The sequence below is a fragment of the Danio rerio genome, chromosome 24, assembly GCF_049306965.1.
Source record: "Danio rerio strain Tuebingen ecotype United States chromosome 24, GRCz12tu, whole genome shotgun sequence".
NCBI lineage: Eukaryota > Metazoa > Chordata > Actinopteri > Cypriniformes > Danionidae > Danio > Danio rerio.
The window spans coordinates 42,380,001-42,405,684 of NC_133199.1; the positions used below are offsets into that span (position 1 = coordinate 42,380,001).

A 25,684-nucleotide genomic window follows, 5' to 3' on the forward strand; every position below is an offset into this window, starting at 1 on the left:
TTTACACTGTAAAACCCAGGCATTGTCCTGGTGCTGATTGTTGGGGCAAGGTCAGATGAGTCTGGGCATTTAAAACCTTTGAGATCGACATCACCTGGGGCCTCATGTATCAACGCTGCGTATGCACAAAAACTTTGCGTACGCCAGGTTTCAAGCTCAGAATCGCTCACGTTTGGATTTACTAACAATGAACTGAATGTGGGAATGTGCGCAGCTTCACGGCAGCTTTATGGCTGGCGTACGCACATTTTTTGTGCGTGTCTGTTTTATTTCCATTGGCGACTCCTAGAGGCAGTTGTGTTAAATCCCTCTCTACAAGTGTCTGAGCCTTGCAATGGCATCTGTATGAGACGGGTTCATCTAGCAGGTATATAAGGTTTCCATACCATACAGTTGAGCAGCTAAACATTAAAGCACAATTTGCAGCAGTTGCCTGTTTTCCCAATGTAATCTGAGCGATCTACCGCACGCACATTGCTATAAAGACACTATCTGAAGATGAATTTGCATGCGTGAATCAGAAACATTTCCATTCAATAAATGTGCAAATAAAATATGATGCACAAACTTATTAATGATTCATACTTGTCTTTCTCGTGATAAATAGTTGGCAAAATCTGATATGTAGCGGGGAAAAAAAAAGAAGAAAGAGTTTATCAGACTCTGGATTCGAGCCGAGTTCAGACTCGAACGTGTCAAAATATGATCACATGCGTCTTACGAGTTGCGCCACTGAGACTGTTAAGACTACTGCAACATTTTACCGATATAAACCACACTATTTATTTTTTTAAATGCACTCAGTGCAATGTTCAGACCCAACTGTGTTAACCGCATCAGCTAAACTCTCCCACTCTCTCCACATTTTTTTTTCTTTTGTTGTTAATTCCGGAGAACAAACTTGCAAATAACACCGCTTTTCTCCGGTCTACCTCCGCAAGCAGCACCTCCAATTCACATTCTGTTCAAAGTTTCTCTTTTTGCTTGCTTTTGCCATTGCTTTTTCGTTGGGTTTTTCCATTAGCATAGTCATTAGCATATTCATACGGGGGAGGAGGCAGGGAGGGGTTTTGCGCTCGTGCATGTTGCGCTCAGTTTCACGTTCATTCGGATGTACAAAAGAATATGCGTGAGATTCGGCGTACGCAGTGTTTCATACATCTGAATTTTTTTCTGCGTACGCACATTTACAGCTTTGTGCGTATGCAATGTTTTAGTAAGATTTCCACGCAAGTCTTCGTACATGAGGCCCCTGGTGTTTCCAGATGATGATTGAGAACAATCCATTACACTGTCAGGTCCCAGCTTTATAAAGGGGGCAGTGCATGCTATAAACTCTGCAGGGTGCCCAAACTTTTACAGATGCCATTTTTTTTTTTGGTTTTCTGTTACTTTAAAATTGTAAATGATGGAAATAAAACTTTTTGATGCCTTTTGGAGATTCTTCCATCTTTCCTTGGCTTCTTTATGCACATTAATACAATTTTTACCTGGTGTGCCCAAACTTTCGATCCCCACTGTAAATATTGAGGAAATTGCCTTTAAATTTGTCGAAACAAAGTAATTAGCAATTTCTTAAATAATAAATTGAGCTCATATTTTTATATATAGTAGGACATTTACAAAACATCCTAGGGGAACATGATCTTTACATAATAATTTTTAGCACAGTAAATACATGACAGTAATATAAATGACCAAGATGTAACCATGCAACATTACCCACCCACATATATGCATGATCATATCAGCTTGTTTTGAGTATGTTATAACAGTGTATACACTGAAATAATAGTTGTGCTGTGTGTGTGTGTGTGTGTGCAGGACTGTCCAGTGTCTGCGGGTTCTGAATGGAGCTCAGCTGTTCTCTCTGAATAAAGAAGAGCTGCGCGCTGTGATTCCTGAAGAGGGCGCCAGAGTCTACAGTCAGCTGACCGTACAGAGAGCGCAGATAGAGGTACAACACCAACACACAGCAAGAAGCCGGATTATCTGGCTAGCCAGTAAAGTTTCAGCTTAGTTTGCACCAATTCTGGGTTTATGAACCATCAAGGTAGCTTATAAAATTGCTCAAAGAGGAATTAAAGTGAGCTGCCTTCATGTTACCTAAAAATTGGGTAAAGTCTAAAAGGGATACAGCTGCTGATACACCCATCAATATAGCATAATGTTTGTGACATTGTACAACAACAATTCATATTCCTACATTACTGTGATTGGTAGGTTTATTTTGGGGTTTACCTTATTAAATTACAATTTAATGAGTCATTTAACAGAGTTTGCATGTTCTCCTCGTGTTGGTGTGGATTTGCTCCGGGTGCTCCGGTTTCCCCCACCAACCAAACACATAGGTGAATTGAATAAACTAAATTGACCGTAGTGTATCTCTGTGAATGAGCATGTGTGGGTGTTTCCCAATACTGGGTTGCAGCTGCAAGGGCATGTGTAAAGCATATGCTGGATAAGTTGCCGATTCATTCCGCTGTGGCGACCCCTGATGAGTAAAGGGACTAAACTGTAGGAAAATGAATAGGTAATATAATAAATAATAATGAATAAATTCATAAATAATTGTAGTTATAATGACTGTTTTCACATTACTGCAATGGTTGGGTTAATAAAATACAATTAATGTTTAGTTTTACAAATAATATGAATAATACTCTGTATAATGACTGTTTTTACATTACTGTGAGGGTTGGGTTCAGGGTTCGGATAGGAGTAGATGTATATAAAATACAATTAATGGATAATTTAATAAATAATATAAATGATAATACTCATTAACTTCCAGCCACAGCTGTATCCCTTCTAGCAACAACCACAGAATTGGTTACTTAATTGGAAACTTAATTGGTGCAGGCCCCAGGGTTGCCAAGTATTCAAACAAAAGTAGCGCAACAGCCAGTCAAAACTATCCCAATGGCTAATAAAATCTTGCCAAATGTTATCAAAACTCAAAATATACAACCGCTCGTTCATAAAATACATATCTTATATCACTGTATGCATGACACAAGGTTTTTTAATTAAAAGTAACTGCTATTAGTAAGTATTAGTTATCATGTCTTTGACAGTACAGCTAGCCTGCAAAAAAAAACAACTCCAGTGAAAGTGAAGATGTGACATTAATTTTAAATAAAGATATTTTACAATTCTAAAAATAAAACATTCCAGATATTAATTAAATAGTAAATAATCCTTTACATTTACCTTTATAGCTATTATTAAGTAACAATTGGTGAAGTTTTTTTCCTCGCCACTGGCTTGCTTGGATAGGGACTTGTAGAGCTGCGCATAGATGGATTTGCTCTCCAGTGTTTGGACTTTCAGCAGTGAAATTTAAACCACCCTGGCCTGAACTGAACTTCAACTCTGAAAACTGGCCTTTACTACAACTATGCTAAGCTGCTTTGACACAATCTACATTGAGAAAAGGGCTATATAAATAAACATGAATTGAATTGAGGTGACGCAGTGGCGCAGTAGGTAGTGCTGTCGCCTCACAGCAAGAAGGTAGCTGGTTCGAGCCTTGGCTGAGTCAGTTGGCGTTTCTATGTTGAGTTTGCATGTTCTCCCTGCATTCCCGTGGGTTTCCTCCGGGTGCTCCGGTTTCCCCCACAGTCCAAAGACATGCTGTACAGGTGAATTGGGTAGGCTAAATTGTCCGTAGTGCATGAGTGTGAATGAGTGTGTGTGTGTGGATGTTTCCCAGAGATGGGTTGCAGCTGGAAGGGCATCCTCTGCGTAAAAATGTGCTGGATAAGTTGGGGGTTCATTCCGCTGTGGCGACCCGGAATAATAAAGGGACTAAGCTGAAAAGAAAATGAATGAATGAATAAATGAATGAACTGAATTGAATTGAATTGAATTGAACAATGCTGGAGAGTCCTGCCAATCAGTTACCATGAAAACATAAACAGCCGCACAAACTAAAGTGAGTTTCAGCTTGAAGTTAACTAGAATTAATTATGTTATTTATCAAATTACCCATTAATTGTATTTTATTAACGCCTACCCCCACCCCAACCCTAAACCCATCGTCACAGTACTGTAAAAACAGTAATTATACTGAGGATTATTCCTATTATTTATTAAATTTCCCAATAATTGTATTTTATTAACATTTCTCCACCCCATACCTAAACCCAACCATCACAGTACTGTAAAAATGTTATTCATTGTTATACAGAGTTACAAAAATGATGCTATATTGATGTGCATATCCGCAGCTGTATCCTATCTAGATTTACCATGTGCTTATACTGTGTTTCATCATCCTAGCACAGTATTTTTAATCAATGGTAGAATATACAGTTGAAGTCAGAATTATTAGCCCCCTTTGATTTTTTTTTCTTTTTTGAATATTTCATAAATGATGTTTAACAGAGCAAGGAAATGTTCACAGTATGTCTGATAATGTTTTTTCTTCTTATTTGTTTTATTTCGGCTAGAATAAAAGCAGTTTTAATTTTTTTATAAACCATTTCAAGGTCAATATTATTAGCCCCTTCAAGCTATATATATTTTTCAATAGTCTACAGAACAAACCATCCGTATACAATAACTTGCCTAATTACCCTAACCTGCCTAGTTAACCTAATTATCCTAGTTAAGCCTTTAAATGTGACTTTAAGCTGTATAGAAGTGTCTTGAAAAATATCTAGTCAAATATTATTTACTGTCATCATGGCAAAGATAAAATAAATCAGTTATTAGAGATGAGTTATTAAAACTATTATGTTTAGAAATGTGTTGAAAAAATCTCTCCTTTAAGCAGACATTGGGGAAATAAATTAATAAGGCGGCCAATAATTCTGACTTTAACTGTACATCTGGTTAAGTATAATATTTCAGTGCAACCCTACAAATTGATGCAATATGCACTAATCTGCGCATACCTGGCAACCCTGACACACATATGATCATTAGTTAAAGTAATAGTTCATCCAAAAATAGACTGTAAATGTGCTGTTAAGGTAATAAAATGTTCACAATACACACACTAACCGTCTGTATATCTGTCTGTGTGTGTCAGGATGCTCACAGAGCCTCAGAGCTGGAGACGGTGATGGAGAAACAGAAGATGAAGGTGGACCTGAAAATGGAGAGCGGAACTTTATGAAGATCTGCTGAATGATTGTACACACAGACTAATATTCAGAAACACACCGTTTTTATGATCATTTACCTAACAGTAGCCTGCTTTATGAATTTTTGTTTTATTTTATTGCATGAAATGACAATTGTAAATCTGCAATTACGCATAATGGATTAATATATTATCAATTAAACATGCAATGCGCAAGATTGAAGCGATTAAATCCTCCTTCTCCACAAGAGGGCGCCAGATGCTAACCTGTGCAAAGCACACTCAAACGTCATCATTACTGATTACTAACATCATGATCGTCTATAAAGCAACTTTTGGGGTTTGCATCAGATCTTTAACAGCCTCTTAAATCCACTTTCAGTAATAAAATACAACAAAAGTTAAGCAATGTATGAAAATTCCATCAATCTCTCGTCATGCACTTTGACAAGAAAAGAAATAGTACAAATTAAGCTTAATTAAGCAAATACCACTAATATAAGTTTCATAGCCTCAGTTCAGAAGGATGCAGGTTCTGGTGTTAGTTTTGCTGTTCTAGGACTTTAACCCAAAATCTTTGCCAATGCAAGTACTGCTCCATCACTCACTCAACTACACATTCACATGCAGTAGATTAGTTTCAACCAAATCATTCCAGATGAAGGATGGGTATTAAACAGTGCACAATGAAGGTTTAATATATGCACATATACAGCCTTAATTCTGCATGTTATATATATATTTTACTATATTTTACTAAATGTGACGGTACAGTGGTTCAGTAGTTAGCACTGTGGCCTCACAGCAAGAAGGTCGCTGGTTTGAGTCCCAGCTGGGCCACTTGGCATTTCTGTGCGGAGTTTGCATGTTCTCCCCATGTTGGTGTGGGTTTCCTCTGGGTGCTCCGGTTTCCCCCCACAGTCCAAACTCATGCGCTATAGGGGAACTGAATAAATTAAATTGGCCATAGTGTATGAGTGTGTGTGAATGAGCGTGTATGGGTGTTTCGCAGTAATGGGTTGCGGCTGGAAGAGCATCCGCTGTGTAAAAAATATGTTGGAATAGTTGGTGGCTCATGTCATTTCTGTGTGGAGTTTGCATGTTCTCCCTGCGTTTGCGTGGGTTTGCTCCGGGTGCTCCGGTTTCCCCCACAGTCCAAAGACATGCGGTACAGGTGAATTGGGTAGGCTAAATTATCTGTAGTGTATGAGTGTGTGGATGTTTCCCAGAGATGGGTTGCGGCTGAAAGGGCATCCGCTGTGTAAAAACATGCTGGATAAGTTGGCGGTTCATTCCGCTGTGGTGACCCCGGATTAATAAAGGGACTAAGCCGAAAAGAAAATGAATGAATGAATGAGTTGGCGGTTAATTCCGCTGTGGCGACCTCTAAAATAGAGACTAAGTCAAAGAAAAATTAATGATATTTTAGAAATATTGACAAATGATATAAAAATGTATACCTTATAATTGCAAACTATTACTTTGTCTATAAAACTATTTAACAATATTCTTCCTTTTTTCTGTTCTAAGCTATGCAAAACTTTTAATAAAAGTAAATAAAAATGGTCATAATAGTTTAATAATAGTAAGTTAATCGAACAGAATTTAAAAAATATTAAAATATACAAATTAAATGTATTTATTTGTCTATATAACTAGATATAGATATAGATATAATTATCGATAATTAGAAATGTTCTTCATTGTTTTATTTTGTAAGCTCTGCAAAACCATTATATATTTATATATAATAAATCAATTAAAGTGCATTAATGTAACAGAATTCATACAAATATTTAAAGGAAATGAAGTAGAATAAAACAAAAATAATACATATATAACATTTTTACAAAATTAATATAAATGGCAAAAGGTTTTTCATTTGAGCATTAGAAATTTATGATTGCATGTATATGTGAATGAATTACCAGTAACAGTAACAACAAGTTATAAATAGGATGTCTGTTTTTAAATGATCTAGATATGCAAAACTTTAAGTAAAAGTCAACTAGTAATAAATCAATTGAACTGAATAAATTAACTGAGTAAATAAAAATAGTAACGCCTAAAAATGAAATGGAATAAAACAAAAAGTATATACACACATATCCGAATGTTAGAAAATTAATTCAAACGGCAAAAACAAAGCATTTTTATATTTGAACATTTAAAGGATGACTGCATGTATGTATATGTACAAATTAGCCTAACAACATGTCATAAATAAACAGGATGGCATTTGTCTATATAACTATATAGATATTTAACATTTTTCTTAGATTTTTCCTAAATATGCAATATTATAACTAAAAGCGAACTAATCAATTAACTGAGCTGAATCAATATAAATATTAAAATCTAAAACATAAAATAAAAAAGGATTACACATATGAATAGATTGAAAAAGGAATACAAATAGCAAAAATTTTACATTTTCCTTCAGATTAGTCTCTACTTTTGAGGTTGCCACAGCAGAATGAACCAACAACTACTCCAGCAAATGTGTTATGCAGCGAATACCCTTTCATTCGCAACCCAGTACTGGGAAACATCCATACACACTCATACACACACACACTCATACACTACGGCTTAGTTCATCAATTCCCCTAATGCGCATGTGTTTGGACTGTGGGGGAAACCGCAGCACCTGAAGGAAACCCATGCCAACATGGGGAGAACATGCAAACTCCATGCAGAAATGCCAATTAGCCTAGCCGGGGCTCAAACCAGAGACCTTCCTGCTGTGAGGCGACAGTGCTACCCACTGAGCCACCGTGCCACCCGCATGCATGTACAGTATATAAAAGCCTATAACAACACATTATAAATAGGATGGCAAAGATACTAAAACAACACTGCTTTTATAGGGTATTTTATAAGGATAAATACACAGTCTTGTCTAGTTCCCACATTGAACACACATAAAGACTTTATAAGCGCTCTCTCTGTGTGTGTGTGTGTGTGTGTGTGTGAGCAGCTGTACTCAGTTAATTGCAGCTCAGCTCCGAGTTCAGGTGTCTCGTCAGGTGTGAGGTGAGGAATGTGTGTTTATATGTTTGATTAACACAGCTGCGCATGTTTGTGTACGAGATTCATCAGCTAATTAAACCCATGTTATGATTTCGCGCACGCTGTGCCTGTACAAACATGAGCTCGAGGCCCAAAAACACCAAGCAGAGCTGATGTCATTTACCCCAGCGATTTAGCTCATGTTTCAAAACTCTTCATCCCTACTGGCCAAGAGAAAATACATAGTAAAGCTGCGGTCACACTAGAGTTTAAGCTTGCTAAATTCTGTCGTACGGCTTAGCGAAAAGGGGCGGGATTAAACAAGATGATTAGACATTTAAAAAAGCAAGCGATTGCTCCATATTTTAAATATCTGTCCAGAGAGGTCATGTTTTGATCCTCGATTGGTCTCATGCAGTATAGTGATGCGATTTCGCAGCGACCTGCGAAACTTGCTGCACGATCTTGCGTTTTCGGTCTGACGCATTTGCGTGCATTTGAATGAAAGTCTATGGGGAGAAAAGTCCAGTGTGACCGCAGCTTTACTAGTGTGTGTGCATGCTTTGAGATAATCTACTGCATTAGCCCCTTTCACACATACAGACCTTTCCGGAAAATTGCCGGCAATTTTCCGGAAAGGTTGTATGTGTGAACAGGTCCTTTTTGAAAATACCGGTAAATTCATTCTGGCTATTTTCCGGAAAGAGAAGTTGTAACATTACCGGCAATTTGCCGGAATGCTGCGCTGTGTGAATGCAGAAGGAAGATTCCCGTAATAAGCGCGTGCACGTCTAGAACGTGCTGACGTGAGACGTCTGCTTTAGCCAATCACAACAGTCAGACGCATTTACGTCCGCGCGGTTTGTGAGAATAAAAGCCTTTGAATATTTTTCCAGACACATTTAGCTGCTAGAAGTTAGTCAGATCACGTTTATATGTTCTTCTTTATGCCAACTGTGTAAATAATCATCGATGAGATGCTTATGATAAGCCGTTGTTTGTTTACCTTTAAGCTTTGCGTGTGCCTGTGAAACAGCCTGTGTGCGCCTGCACACACACACATTATGAACATCTCAACATGCGAAAGTGATCCTGCGAAAGTTGTTCACAATATTGATCATCCACAGAGTTTGTAATTTAGTCAAATGTTTACAAACACAAGCGCAGCCGTTTAAAGCTCATTTGTGGTGAATGATGTCAGAATTTACCGGTATTTTGGAATGGATGTGTGAATGCTCTTTTCCGGAAAATTTCCGTAATGTCCTCGCCTGTGTGAACAGCGCTTTTTTGAATATACCGGTAAAGTCGTTCCGGAAATTTTCCAGATATTTACCGGTATCACTGTGTGAAAGGGGCTATTGTTAATGGGCTGTCCTGTTGCTTAGTTACGTGCCCTGTCAATCATCCTATCACACCGCCACATTTCTTGTATAATTATACTCCAGTTTCCTATTTATTATTGCTTTTTGAAACGATTCCTGACTGAGTTAGTTGCACTGTGATCCCACATTAAAAAAATACTATAGTTGGTTTCATTCGGGTGCTCCGGTTTCCCCCACAGTCCAAACCAACCCAGGCTCATTCTGGAAACGTAGCCCGTGGATGTTTATGGAAACCGGGAGGTACGTATTTGTGCAGTTTTTGTTTTCGCGAATCCGAGAGAGGCCGCTGTGCACGCTTTTTCGCGTCTCGAATGTCTTTTGCAAGCTCGCCATTCTTGCCCGCGCTGTTCTCGCATAAAAAGCTGCCGGAGGCCGTTGTCCGACTGACTGACTGAATGATTGACTGGGCGGCCGGCCAATCAGCCGACCCAGCCACCCTCCTGTGGTAAACAAACATGTGACTTCGCAGCCGCAAAAACTTCACTACATAAAGACAGAAATGATATTGTTAGGTGAATTATACCTTATAAATAGGGCATCACGGTGGTGCAGTGGGTAGCACAATTGCCTCACAGCTAGAAGGACGCTGATTCGAGTCGCATTTGGGTCAGTTTGCATTTCTGTGTGGAGTTTGCATGTTCTCTCCATATTGGCGTGGGTTTCGTTCAAGTGCTCCAGTTTCACCCACAGTCCAAAAACACATGCGCTATAGGGGAACTGAAGAAACTAAACTGGCCGTAGTGGAAACATGCTGGATAGGTTGGCGGTTCATTCTACTGTGGCGATCCCTGATAAATAAAGGATCTAAGCCGAAAATAAAATGAATGAATACCTTATAAATACAGTGTGTGACTCTTTCAACACTATTTAAAGGTGTCTAAATTGCTGAGCAACATATATAAAACCTCAGTTTTGTGCTCGTTTGTGCCATTAAAACAAACACTGTATCTGTTTTTCTCATTTAGAAATAATTTTATTTGATCTTTTTTAAAATAAATATATATATATTTTTTTATAATAAATATTTCGGGAGCCGTGACGTCACTCTCCACCCCATTTCCTTTAAATCGCACCAAACTGGTGTCATTCGTTAGTGCTGGATTTGTGTTGGTTTTTGCCGTTAAAACAAACCCTACATCTATTTTCGTTGTATAGTTAAAATATTTCGGGAGCCGTGACGTCACTCTCCACCCCATTTCCTCTAAATTGCACCAAACTGGTGTCATTCGTTTGGATTTGTGTTGGTTTGTGCCGTTAAAACAAACCCTTTATCTATTTTCGTTGTATAGATATAATTAAAATATTTCAGGAGTCGTGGCGTCACTCTCCCCCCTATTTCCTCTAAATCACAACAAACTGGTGTCATTCGTTTGTGCTCGTTTTGTGCTGATTTGTGTCGTTAAAACAAACACTGTATTTATTTTTATTGTTTAGATATTGCCTTATCAAAGTATTTTGGGAGTCGTGATGTCACTCTTCAGCCCATTTTCTTTAAATTGCACCAAACTAGTGCATACCTGTCAACATCGGGATGTGAAAATAAGGGATATGCCAACACAATCTCACGGCAATTCGTAACTTTTTCATTTAGTGGCTAATTCGTATAAATTCGCACGATCTAATTCGTACAATTTAGTACGATTTGCTTATCCCCCAATGACGGTTGGGGTTAGGGGTGGGGTTAGGTGCCACGCCTCCTTTTTAAAATCGTACCATTTCGCACGACTGAACTCATACGAATTTGTACGAATTAGCCACTAAACTGGCAAAACGTAAAATACTTACGTTTTCTCGTGAGATCAGGCTGGATATGCCCACCATAATAAGGGATTCCCCCGACCCTCTTTAAAAAATCCCCAAATGACTAAATATGCTCATTTGGAGCTGTTTTGTTGGAAATAAACAGTTAAATGGTCGGTAATATGTTATATTATTATTTACAAACGAAAAAATAAATACTATATATCAGCAGCAAATAAACTAGCAAACAGTTCGACTTATTAAAATGAACAGCTATTCCAATGAAATGGAATCAAATCTCATTAGCCGTTTCGAATGAATGATTTATTTAGATTTTTTTCATTTAATCACATTAAATAACAGAGGTGTCACTTTAAAACTGCACACATCTAACATTAAAATGAAAGCATTTGATTGCTTTTCTAACTGTTCATGCTCCTTCAGGACAAAATTACTTGTGTTTAAAAAAAAAAAAAAACACCAAGATCGACATCTTTAGATATTATCATTATTAATTATGTGTATGTCTGTTTAAACATGCACCCAAAATCCAGACTTTTGCTCTGCTTCAAATCAGTACAGAATCTGTTTGGGAAACAGCGTCTATTTATCACTTCGGAGCGCGTCAGCTGACAGTCATGCAGCGATATCACTGTTTTGAGGATTGCATATGAAGGGGCGACGGCACCTGTAATGAAAAGGAAGGGAATCGCGCCATTTTTATGTTTATTTCAAAGTGTTTTCGTGCCTGAACAAAACGAAAGCACAGAACAGATTTGCATTTAAGAGCAAGGGGCGGCCCCTGGTGGTTCGGCGGTATGGGTTGTGTATAGGGAGGCTCGAGTCTTTAATGTTTATTTGCCACCCTTCAGAGAAAGACTGAAAATACTGGAGAAATACGGGAAAATACCTTTACGGGATGATAGTGGGATAGAAATGTAAAATACGGGAGAATCCCGGGAAAAACGGGAGAGTTGACAGGTATGCTGGTGTCATTTGTTTGTGCTCGATTTTTTTAACGGCACAAACTAGCACAAACGAATGACACCAGTTTGGTGCGATTTAGAGGAAATGGGGTGGAGAGTGACGTCACGGCTCCCGAAATATTTTAATTTAATCTAAACGAGGAAAAAAGATACAGTGTTTGTTTTAACGGCACAGACCAGCACGAACGACCTGTGCTATTTTAAAGACATTTGAGCAACATGGGGTGAAAAGTGACATCAAACGATCAAAAAAATGATGCTAACCTGCACAAACGTTCGTTTTTGCAGCACAAATCAGCACAAACGTTGCACAAACTAATGGCATAGTTTAGGGGATTGTTTGTTTTTATGGGGTGCCAACTTGACAGAGGTCAATATAAAGACTTTTGGGAACGCCTTTATGTTTCTCTGCTGAACTTGAAAATTTAATTGGCTGAATTGTAGAGATGCTGGACTAAGAACGTGTGGGGGTTGAATCGAGATCATGAATAATTGTGCAGTCCTAGCTGGAATAGTTGGTGGTTCATTCCACTGTAGTGACCTCTGAAATAGAGACTGAGCAGAAAGAAAATGACTGAATATTGCATTATTTAAAAGTGCATCTAGACACATTGACAGCACAGTGCATGAGATTTAGCATTTACATCAAGTTCTTTGCATCAAGTTTCTCTTCACAAGCTTAAAAAACCCACCTCATATCCTGACGGAGACGCTCAGCGCACCTGTTGAAGATTTGTGTTGGCTGATGAGAAATACTCTAGTGTGTGCGTGTGGATATTTCACATGAGAGCAGGAAGATGACCTCTGACCTTTGATCTCGGTGGAGTTCGTGTTTCTGTTGAGTCCCTCAGGTTCTCACGGCCTCTGCAGGTGAACATCATTTCAAACACATTCCAGGATCCTGCACCTGCAGCGCACCATGTGTGTGTGTGTGTGCGCGCGCATCACTCAGCAAGCCGTGATAACGACACAAAAGCCTCTTTGGATCCGACCGCTCGCTCCGACACCAGTCACAGAGAAGATGATGAAAATGCCGTCACAACATCGCCTCTTTTTCGGCTTCTCCTTCTGTTTCGCTCTGAATAATGGGGGGAAATAAAAGCGGGTTAACACACAGGATTCTGGACAGCCATCTGACACGCTCCAGAAATGTTAATTCTAGCAGAACATCACAAACATTCCACTGGAACATCAGAAACATTCCGATGGAATATCGGGAACGTTTGACTGGAAAAGCACTGTCTTCACCTCAGCATATTCCACCAAAACATTACAGAGAGTTTAATACTGCAACATTGCTGCTTTTGGGAATCACCAGCATGAATGTAAACCAGATGTTTTTCTCAGAAAGAGATGCTGTAGTACATACAACTACTTTATATAGTACTTCATTTGGTAATTTATTAATTAATTAATACATTCTTTTAATTTTATATTAATATACTTGTTGTGTCATGATAGAAACTGCAATTACCACAACAGATTTTTTATTCATTTTCCTTTGGCTTAGTCTCCGTTTCAGAGGTCGCCACAGTGGAATGAACCGCCAACTGCTCCAGCATATGTTTTACACAGCGGATGCCTTTCCAGCTACAACCTAGTTCTGAGAAACACCCATACACACTCATTCACACACACACTCATACACTATGGCCAACTTAGTTCATCCAATTCCCCTATAGCGCATGTGTTTGGGCAATGGGGGAAACTGGAGCACCTGGAGGAAACCCATGCCAACATTGGGAAAACATACAAACTCCACACAGAAATGCCAACTGACTTAGCCGAGGCTCGAACCAGTGACCTTCTTGCTGTGGGGCGACAGTGCTAACCTCTGAGTCACTGTGATGCCCAAGTGTAGTGATATAATTTAAAAGATAATAATTGACGAATAAATTACCAAATACATTTGTTTATGTTACAGTTTTATTCCAAAGTTTGAACTCAATTATTTCCTCAACATTCTACACACAATCCCCCATAATGACAATGTGAAAAAAGAGTTTTTGAAATTCTTGCAAATTTTTTAAAACTAAAAAAGGAGTAAAATCACATGTATATCAGTCTTCACAGCCTTTGGTCAATACTTTGTTGATGCACCTTTGGCAGTGATTACAGCTTCAAGTCTTTTTGAATATGATGCCACAAGCTCTGCACACCTGTCTTTGGAAATGTTTGCCCATTCCTCTTTGCAGTACCTCTCAAGCTCTATCAGGTTGGATGGGAAGCGACGGTGTACAGCCATTTTCAGATCTCTCCTGAGATGTTCAATAGGATTTAGGTCTGGGCTCTGGCTGGGCCACTCAAGGACATTCACCGAGTTGTTGTGAAGCCACTCCATTGATATTTTGGCAGTGTGCTTTGGGTCATAGTCCTGCTGGAAGATGAACCGTCGTCCCAGTCTGAGGTCAAGAGCACTCTGAAGAAGGTCTTCATTCAGGATGTCTCTGTTCATTGCTGCATTCATCTTTCCCTCTATCCTGACTAGTCTTCCAGTTCCTGCTGCTGAAACACATCCCCACAGCATGATGCTTCCACCACCATGCTTCACTGTAGGGTGATGAGCGCTGCCTGGTTTTCTCCAAACGTAACACCTGGCATTCACTCCGAAGATTTCAATTTTAGTCTCATGAGACCAAATTATTTAGTTAGTATGATCTGAGAGTCCTTCAGATGCCTTTTGGCAGATTCCAGACAGGGAGCGGCTTCCGTCTGGCTACTCTACCATACAGGCCTGATTGGTGGATTGCTGCACAGATGGTTGTCCTTCTTTAAGGCTCTCCTCTCTCCACAGAAGAGCGCTGGAGCTCAGACAGAGTGACAATCGGGTTATTAATCACCTTCCTGACTAAGGCCCTTCTCCCCTGATCACTCAGCTTAGATGGCCGGCCAGCTCTAGGAAAAGTCCTGGTGGTTAAACATCTTCCGCTTACAGATGATGGAGGCCGCTGTGCTCATTGGAACTTTCAGAGCAGCAGGAATGTTTGTGTAACCTTCCCCAGCCTTGTGCCTCCAGACAATCCTGTCTCAGAGGTCTACAGACAATTCCTTTGTCTTCATGCTTGGTTTGTGCTTTGACATGCACTGTCAACCCTGGCCCTTATATAGACAGGTGTACGCCTTTTCAAATCATGTCCAATCAACTGAATTTTTTATTTTTTATTTTTATTTTTAATAAATTTGCAACAATTTCAAAAACTCTTTTTTCACATTGTCATTATGGGGGATTGTGTGGAGAATTTATAGGAAATAAATTAATTTAATCCATTTTGGAATAAGACTGTAACATGATGAAATGTGGAAAAAGTGAAGCGCTATCAATACTTTCCGGATACACTGTAAATAATTAAATTAATTTAATAATAAAATAGTTTTTCCTCTTGGGTTTTTCCCAAATTGGCTTATGTAAAATTTATATATACCAAACTATATAGTTTCGTTCCTGAGCTACAGATAAGTAACTGCACACACACACATACCCACACATACACACTGGGTGGTCTCCACAATGAAAACAGTGTGTGTGTGTGTGTGGGTGCATCTTTGATCACAGTGTGTGTATTTCTATGTGTGTGTGTTTGAAAAGTTTTAGGATCATCATTTGTGAACTAGAATGCTTCTTACACTTTAAATTAAATTAAACCCAGACTCCACCTAACAAGTCCACTGGGAATACATGAGGAATGTGTGTGAGTGTGTGTGTGTGTGTGTGTGTGTGTGTGTGTGTGTGTGTGTGTGTGTGTGTGTGTGTGTGTGTGTGTGTGTGTGTCTGGCAGACTTGCCTCTTTTCTTGGCAAAGGAAATGAGGAGCTAAAAATTGATTTCATGCTGTAGAAAGAGCGCTGTAGAGAATGATGAGAGAGGGAGAGAGCCACCTGACCGCGTGATGGATGGTGTGTATGTAGACAATGCCTCACACATACGCGCTCAGGGTTTGAACGAGCTGTCTGACGCTCTTAAAGCCTTTTGTTGCGCTTCTTCTGTCTGTCCTTCAGATTGTCCAGATTGTTTTCCCATAGCAGCGTGGAAGCTCCGCCTCCTGATCGCCATGGAGACGCCGATCTGCATCCCCGAACGCACCGACGGACTTTTTAGAGCACATGGAAAATGCAACTTTAAATAAAGACAACTGAAAGAGCAAGGTCAGGAGTGGACATGGAGCAAAAACACATTAAAGATCATCCAAACGGACTTCTTCATATGTGTTCCTGCGTCTGTGCATGTTATTTGAAAGATAAATAATGTTTGTCTAAATAATTGTTCATTTGAACAGACTTTATCAAACCCTCAAACGACTTTAGGTCTGATGTCAGCAGTCCAGAGCTTACAGAGACGTGCTTTTCACAATAAGCTTCCCTTTCAGAAATACATCACATAATATAAGTTGAAATCTCATATTCTTTTAGCATGAAAGTAGGGATGTTTGGAAGGATGAATTTTTGGATGGATGGATGAATGGATGTTTGTTTGGATGGATGGATGTTTAGATGGATGGATGGATGGATGGATGGATGGATGGATGGATAAATGGATGTTTGGATGAATGGACGTTTGGATGGATGAATGTTTAGATGGTTAGATGGATGTTTGGATAGATGGATAGTTGGATGTTTGGATAGATGGATGTTTGGATGGATGGATATTTGGATGGATGGATGGATGAATGGATGGATGGTTAGATGGATAGATGGATGTCTGAATAGATTAATGAATGGATGTTTGGATGGATGGAAAGATTTTTGGATGGATGGATGGATAGATGGATGGATGGATGGATGGATGGATGGATGGATGGATGGATGGATGGATGGATGGACGGATGGATGTTTGGATGGCTGGATGGATGTTTGAATAGATTGATGGATGGATGAATGGATGTTTGGATAGATGGATGTTTGGATGGATGGATATTTGGATGGATGGATGTTTAGATGGATAGATGGATGTCTGGATAGATTAATGAATGGATGTTTGGATGGATGGAAAGATTTTTGAATGGATGGATGGATGTTTGGATGGACGGATCGATGTTTGGGTGGATGGCTGGATGGATGGATGTTTGTATGGATAGATGGCTGGATGTTTGGATGGCTGAATGGATGTTTGAATAGATTGATGGATGGATGAATGGATTTTTGGATGGTTGAATGGATGGATGTTTGGATAGAGATTTGGATGGCTAGATGTTTGGATGGATGCTTGGATGAGTGGATGGATGTTTGGATGGAAGCATATTTGGATGAATGAATGGATGTTTGGATGGATGGATGGATGTTTGGATGAATGGATAGACATTTAGATGGAAAATAAAGCAATGATGGATGCATAAATATCCAGATGGCTGAATGGACGGACGGATGGATTGATAGATGGATGGACGAGAAACTGAATTTGGATAGATGTGACATGTGGATAAATGGTTGGATGGGTGAGTGGATAGAAGACTGGATGATAAACTCAAATTGGATGGATGGACTGAAGGAAAAAGCGATGGATGAATAGATGGATAGATGGATGGATAGGTGGGTGGATGAATAGAGGACTGGATGAAAAACTGAAGTTGGATGGATGGATGTGTGGGTGATTTAAGGACAAAGCGATGGATGGATGGATGATAAACTGAAGTTGGATGGATGGGTGGATGAAAAATGGACTGGATGATAAACTGAAGTTGGAATGACAAAACGATGGATGGATGGATGAATGGATGGATAAATGGATGGATGGATGTATGGATGGATGGATAGATGGATGGATGGATGGATGGGTGGACTGAAGGACAAAGCAATGTATGGTTGGATGGATGGATGGATGGATGGATGGATGAATGGATGGTTGGATGGATGACAGATGGATTAAACACTGTTATGAATGGGGTGTCAGTATAATATTTCAAACAGAGGGCACAATAATGGTTGTGTTGTTAGGGTGTTGCTACATTGTTTTAAGCTGTTCTGTTCTGCGTGCTTCAACAAACAGCAACAAGCACAAAATCCAGAACATGAAGCCCATAAACACACAGAGTAAATGTCAAACTGTAGTCCAACTGTATCTTACGGTTGAATTTGACTGTAACTGTACTCTGAGTCATGAGTCCCATCAGGGTCGTCTCAGTGTTTAGTAGCCCGCTCAGTCTTCCTGGCAGAACGAAAAAGTCTCCATCAGGCTGGAAAGAAACTTAAGTTCTTCTACAGATGCTCAGTTGGCCTGAACTCTGCGCTGGGATATTAATCTTTTGGTTTTGAGTCACTCTCACATACATTTTATGGCATGTTATGGGTCACTGTCACGTTGAAAGATCATCTCAGTCTCACGGAGAATGCATGTTAGAGCATTATTTTCCTTCTGTCTTTATGAGTTTTCCAGCGCTCGCCACAGTAAAGTGTGTTACCAGCACCAGGCCTGACTCTGTGGATAGTTCCTCCTGCTGTGATGTGCATCGTGCCAAACATCGTGCAGAGCATTAAGAACCAAATTTGCGCTTATCAGCCCGTAGAATCTTCCTCCAAACTGTCCAACTAGTGTTTTGCGTGCACTCGGGCCAAACACCAGCTGAGATGTGATACAAGTCTGCTTTGAACAAATTCCTTCAAACGTGCCGAGCAAATTGAAAAAAGGAGAAATGGAAGGTTCTGGAGTTGCCAAGTTAAATCCCAGACGCTGTGGGGGAACTGAGGCAGGCAGAACACGCAAGGAAACCTCTAATACTGCACTGCACTTCAAAGTAACACACACACACAGCGCATCCCGGAGAAACACACACACCGAATAAAAGGACTTTAATTTGAAGCACCTGTGAGCTGTTTAATCGCTCACTGCAAGACTCCACCAGTGTGAACTCTGATATTAACCGAGGAATTTGAGAAATATTACAGGTTAAATAGAACTTAGGATCTAGTTATTGTCGAATTTGAGTTTGAAAAGACATGCATACATAATGAAGCACTTACATATAAAGGGGAAATTATTATATTTAATTTATCCACCCATTAAAACATACATCCATGCATTTAACCATCCATCCAAACATCCATCCATCAATCTATCCATCCAAACATCCATCCATCTAAACATCCACCCATCCATCCAAACATCCAAATATTCATCCATCCATAAAAATTCATCCAACCAAATATCCATCTATTCATTCATCCATCCATCCAAACATCGATCCATTAATCTATCCACCCATCTATCCAAACATCCATCCAAATATCAATCCATTAAAAACATCATCCATCCAAACATCCATCCGTTCAACCACCATCCATCCATCCATCCATCCATCAATCCATCCATAAAAATTCATCAATCCATCTATTTAACCATCCATCCATAAAAATTCATCCATCCATCCATTCATTCATCCATCCATCCATTCAACCCTCCAAACATCCATCCATACAATCATCCATCCAATCATCCATTCATCCAAACATACATTAAAACATCCATCCATCAATCTATTCATCCAAACATCAATCCATCCATCCATTCATCCATCCATCCATCCATCCATCCATCCATCCATCCATCCATCCATCCATCCATCCATCCATTCATCCATCCATCCATCCATCCATCCATCAATCTATCCATCTAAACATCCATTCATCTATCCAAACATCCATACATCCATCCAAATATCATCCATAAAAAAATCATCCATCCGTTCAACCATCCATCCACCCATCCAAACATCCATCCATCCATTCAAATATCCATCCATCCAAAGATTCATTCAAACATCAATCCATCCATCCATCTATCCAAATATCCATCAATCTATCCATCTAAACATCCATTCATCTATCCAAACATCCATACATCCATCCAAATATCCATCCATAAAAAATCATCCATCCGTTCAACCATCCATCCACCCATCCAAACATCCATCCATCCATCCATTCAAATATCCATCCATCCAAAGATTCATTCAAACATCAATCCATCCATCCATCTATCCAAATATCCATCCATCCATAAAAATTCTTCCATCCAAACATCCATCCATCTGTTCAACCATCCAAACATCCATCCAAACATCTATCCATCTATCCATCCATCCATCCATCCATCCAAACATCCAAATATCCATCCATCCATAAAAAATTCATCCAGCCGTTCAACCATCCAAACTTCATCCATCCAAACATCCATCCATCCAAACATTAATCCATCTATCCATCCATCCAAACATCAATCCATCCATCTTTCAGTTGCAGCAAATTAATGGTGGAGAGGCGTGGCTAAGCATGTTTTATCCAATCATCTGAACTGATGTCATTAGAGAAGGACTGGCTGTCCAGAGCGGAAGTATCAAGTATGGTCAGGGCTGGAGCAAGCTGAACTGTTGCTCTAGGCAAACGATGATCACACAGCCTTCAACTTGAAAGTAAAACTGGAAGAACGGGGGGTGGGTCACAGAGGAAATTGAGGACAGGGGGCTTTTGTCGCAGATGAAAGTGAGGACCGGGGGGCTTCCAAGTGGAGCTGCACACTGGTGGTGGTGTGGTGAGACCCCCCTCATGATAGTGAAGCGCTTTGGATGTATGGCCATACATGATGATACATGTGTTATATAAATGCACATTACCTACTTATTTACACTCACCTTGATCTGCCACTGGCCAGAATAAGACATAGCCACGCCCCCACTGGTTTTGAGTAAGGACCCAGCTAGCAAAATTCATGTAGCTCAAATCCGACCCTCACCAGGCCCACATACTGCATGGAATGATGGCTCTAGGGCGGTCCGCTCCTGTTTGTCAGACCTGGGCCACAAATTAAACCAAAGCAATACCACATATTAGCCAGAAGTCAACCAAATGAACCAGAACTGACCCTATTCTGGGCCACAGTGTGCTTTTATTCTGGCCCAGATCTGGCCCACACCAGACACTTACATCTGGACCACATACGGAATAGAATGATGGCTCTAGGGCGGTCCGCTCCTGTTTGTCAGATCTGGGCCACAAATAAGCAAAAGCAATACCACATATTAGCCAGAATTTACCCAAATGGACCAGAAATGACCCTATTTTGGACCACAGCTTGCTTTTATTCTGGCCCAGATCTGGCCTACCCCTTACACTTGCTGGGTATGACAAAGTACAAAAATCCCAGCATGCATTGCAGTATGAATACATTCTATAGCTAGGTTCTTAAAAGTTACAGCAGCCCAAAATCTAATTTATATCAAGAGGTTGAGGGCTATAAACCCAAGTAAAGCAAACACTTTTCTCCATGATGTTGACTTTAGTCTATGTGGTCCACATATGTTTTAAGATAACTGGGCCACATTTGCCATATCTTCTCTGGGCCGCTTTAGGCTCAAATCCACTTTAGCCAGAGATTACTGCGCCGAAATTCGCCAAAAGTGGCCCACATATGTTTTAAGATAACTGGGCCACATTTTCCATATCTTCTCTGGGCCACTATAGGCTAACGGCTGCATTAGCCAGAGTTTACTGTGCCGAATATTTGCCAAAAGTGGCAAACATGTTTCAAAATAACCAGGCCACATTTGCCATATTTTCTCTGGGCCACATAAGGCTCACAGCCACAATAACCAGAGCCTACTATGCCAAATATTTGCCAAAACTGGCCCACATATGTTTTAAAAATAACTGGGTCAAATTTGCCGTATCTTCTCTGGGTCGATTTAGGCTCACAGCTGCAATAACCAGAGATTACTGTGCCGAATATTTGCCAAAAGTGGCCCACATATGTTTTAAAATAACTTGACCACATTTGCCATATTTTCTCTGGGCCACATAAGGCCCACAGCCGCAATAACCAGAGCTTACTGTGCCAAATATTTGCCAAAAGTGGCCCACATATGTTTTTAAATAACTGGGCCACATTTGCCATATCTTCTCTGGGCCGCTTTAGGCTCACAGCCACAATAACCAGAGCTTACTGTGCCAAATATTTGCCAAAAGTGGCCCACATATGTCTTAAGATAACTGGGCCACATTTGCACCTACACATGTGAGCCACTTTAGGTTTAGACCCAGATTACTCTTAAATGACTGTCACATTTTTGCCAACTGTGGCCCATATTTGTCTTCCATCATTTGGGCCAAATTGATCATTTTCCACATGGGCCACATTAGGCTCACACTCAGATTACAATTAGCCTTAAGTGCCAAATCTTAGCCTTAAATGGCCCATATATTAATTTGAATCTTTGCCCCCCCTTTGCCATTGTACAGATGGGCCACTTCAGGCTCACGTTCATTTTGTCTGGGCCGAAAGAAGACCACCAGTGCCGCATAACTGCTTAAAGTGGCGGTTGTTGGGGGGTTGTTGGGTGATGGGGTCTCAAAGTGAATAATTGGGTAGGGGGGGTGGGGGGTTGCACTTTCAATTATTTCTCCAAGAGAAAAAAGGGCAGGTGTTCAAGCATCCAAAGCGCCATCTCTGCACGTGCCTGAAACACTGATTACCAGGACTACACATACACCCCACATTCACACACACAGTGCTGAGTCTTGTTTACCTGTAACTTTACAGAAGCATTTCCTAATCCAGTCTTACCATGTTTCCTGACCCTTGTTTTGTTCTTTGTTTATCCTGTTTGCCACCTGCACCAACCTCTGCCTGTGACCTGGACTACGCTTCTGGTGTACCCTCATGAATACTCGTATTTTTTCCCAAGGTCCAAGTTCAAAGGTTTGACATCTACATACATTATCAATGACTAAAATTAATGACAAAACTGTGCTAACTGATAAATGATTTGTATAACACATAACTAACAGTGACTGTAAAATATGCATTCAGATATGGGAGTGTCATATTTAGAGTTTTAATAAGGAGGCTATAAAGCTATATTTTGATTGGTTGTTGTGCTAGTTTTGTTTAACCGGCTCACAAATGGGTTTTCCTTGCGGGCACATGTTGAAGAGCCACCATTATGTGTGGGAAAAATATGCTTTCCATTAAAAAAAGGTCATTTAAATGAATCTGCCTGCAATTCTGAGAAGATATTCAGTCTATTAACAGAAAACAAAATGACTGCCTTGCAATTATCTCTGCATGTTCAAAATGAGACCAAAGATCTTCAAGTTTACACGATATATAAATTATTTCTATATAATTTAACAGCTTTTTAACCAAACACTTTTGCTCCTTGGCTAAATTTGCTTGATCTAATGCCAAAACGAACATGTGTTTCAGTGGTCTTCAAGTCTCTCACTGAACGTGTTGAGATGATTAAAGCCGCACGCTGCGTCTCTCTTCACCTGCTAATGAGAAACGCAAACTTGGGAATTGTTCTTCAGATGGAGAGAGACTCAATTTCTAATTGTAGTAGCTCAGTGTTAGCATGTGTGTGTGTGTGTGTGTGTGTGTGTGTGTGTGTGTGTGTGTGTGTGTGTGTGCGCGCTTTGGTAATCCTCAAGACGTTCTTTAATTGATTCGTGTTGAAATAAAGGATGAAGTTTCCACCTTAAACCCTGTAACTTGAGAGAGAGAGAGAGAGAGAGAGAGAGAGAGAGAGAGAGAGAGAGAGAGAGAGAGAGAGAGAGAGCAAAGAGAATGAGAGAGATTGAGTTAGTATGGAGGTTCTAGTAGCGCAAGATAGCAAAGTATTCTGGCCCAGATTTGGCACAGCAGGCATTCACCCGGCTCTGGTATACAGCATGTGGGCCAAACATGGCCCTGGTTTAGCAGAGGTGGCACCGTCTTTAAGGCGGCACACAATACTTAGGCCATAAGGAAAATGTAGTATTTGGCCCAGATGGTAATAATTGACATGTGGACCATGTAAGTTTGGTCTATCTTGATCCACATTTAAAATACATGTTTATTATTTTCAAATAAAGATTTTTTTACCAATTTTGAGAAAAAGCACGCCCATATCACGCCTAAAGCACGATAATTAATGGGCTTATTCATTTATTTGCAGTCGTGACACACCAACATATCTGGCCCAGTTCAGTCCCAGTTATGGATTATTAACTTGGCTGAGACTTAGCCCAGGTAAATGTTTGGCCCTTGTTTGGAAGCCAGACTGCCAAGCAAGAGCTGATTGTGTGGGCCAAAGATATTTTGCTATGTGGGAGGAAACATGCTAAAGGAACAGTTCACCAAAAAAATATTAGTTTACATCAGAAGATTTTTAGCTCAAACTCTTCTTGCTGATCCTTAAAAAATCATTGGCTGCATCTGAAATCACTATTAATAATATAGTGCAGGACGGCACTGTGGCTCAGTGGTTAGCATTGTCACCTGACTGTCCTGACTGGGTCAGTTGGGTTTTCTATGTGAAGTTTGCATGTTCTCCTCGTGTTGGCATGCTCCAGTATTAAACACATTGATGCCAGAGGTCAGAGGAGAATGGCCAGACTGGTTCTAGCTGACAGAAAGGCAACCGTAACTATAAGCACTCTTTACAACCGAGGTCTGCAGAAGAGCATCTCTGAACACACAACACGTCCAGCTTTGAGGCAGATGAGCTACAGCAGCAGAAGAACACACCGGGTGCCACTCCTGTCAGCTAAAAACAGGAAACTAAGGCTACAATTCAAACAGACTCACCAAAACTGGACAATAGAAGATTGGAGAAACGTTGCTGCTCTGATGAGTCTCCATTTCTGCTGCCACATTCGGATGGTCGGGTCAGAATTTGGCCTCAACAACATGAAAGCATGGATCCATCCTGCCTTGTATCAACGGTTCAGGCTGGTGGTGGTGGTATAATTAGTTGGGGGAGATTTTCTTGGCACACTTTGGGTCCATTAGTACCAATTGAGCATTGTGTCAACGCCACAGCCTACCTGAGTATTGTTGCTGACCATGTCCATCCCTTTAGGACCCCAGTGTCTCCATCTTCTGATGGCTACCTCCAGCAGGATAACGCACCATGTCATAAAGCGTGAATCATCTCAGACTGGTTTCTTGAACATGACAATGAGTTCACAGATCTCAAATGGCCTCCACAGTCACCAGAGCTCCATCCAATAGAGCTCCTTAGGGATGTGGAGGAACGGGAGATTCACATCATGGATGTGCAGCCGACAAATCTGCAGCAACTGTGTGATGCTATCATGTCACTATGGAGCAAAACCTCTGAGGAATATTTCCAGTACCTTGTTGAATCTACGCCACGAAGGATTAAAGCAAAAAGGGGTCCGACCCGGTACTACAGTAGTAAGGTGTACCTAATAAAGTGGCCGGTGAGAGTATACAATCTACTCATCCTCATCCTGGATTCTGCAAGCATATAAAACAGCATGTTATATCCTTTTGAGAGTCAAACCGTAAGAACAGCTCTTGAGTGGAAATTTGCTGCCGCCGTCTCCGTGCTGTACAGACCTTTGTGTAGCTTTTTACCTCCAGACTAATGAATTTACCGAGATGATGTTACAGCACTTTGCGGGACTATTTCACCTTAAATACTGGGCTTTTAGCAGACGCTTTGTATCTTAAATGACCTACAGTAACGCTAATTGCAGGTTCTG

At 40.2% G+C, this 25,684-nt stretch overlaps 1 protein-coding gene and 1 long non-coding RNA gene across 5 annotated transcripts in view; one reads left to right on the top strand and one right to left on the bottom strand.

Moving 5' to 3' along the window:
- The window catches only part of eps8l1b (EPS8 signaling adaptor L1b), a 48,773-nt gene extending 43,464 nt beyond the window's left edge, over window positions 1-5,309 (top strand). For 3 of the 4 annotated variants that reach the window (XM_073941127.1, XM_005170798.6, XM_005170799.6), the window contains 2 exons: window positions 1,825-1,957; window positions 5,039-5,309. In XM_073941127.1, the coding sequence (XP_073797228.1) occupies window positions 1,825-1,957; window positions 5,039-5,125 (220 nt within the window). In that variant the 3' untranslated portion in view covers window positions 5,126-5,309. Of the gene's footprint in view, window positions 107-1,265; window positions 1,958-5,038 lie in introns of all 4 variants that reach the window. The other variant, XR_012399555.1, reaches the window with a different exon arrangement.
- Window positions 5,310-12,904: 7,595 nt separating this feature from the next.
- Window positions 12,905-25,568, bottom strand: LOC141380769 (uncharacterized). The gene is made up of 5 exons (XR_012399559.1): window positions 25,001-25,568; window positions 24,762-24,905; window positions 20,830-20,989; window positions 13,022-13,290; window positions 12,905-12,934 (listed from the first exon to the last, which is right to left on the bottom strand). It is a non-coding gene; the product is annotated as an uncharacterized lncRNA (long non-coding RNA).
- Between the last annotated feature and the right edge of the window lie 116 nt (window positions 25,569-25,684).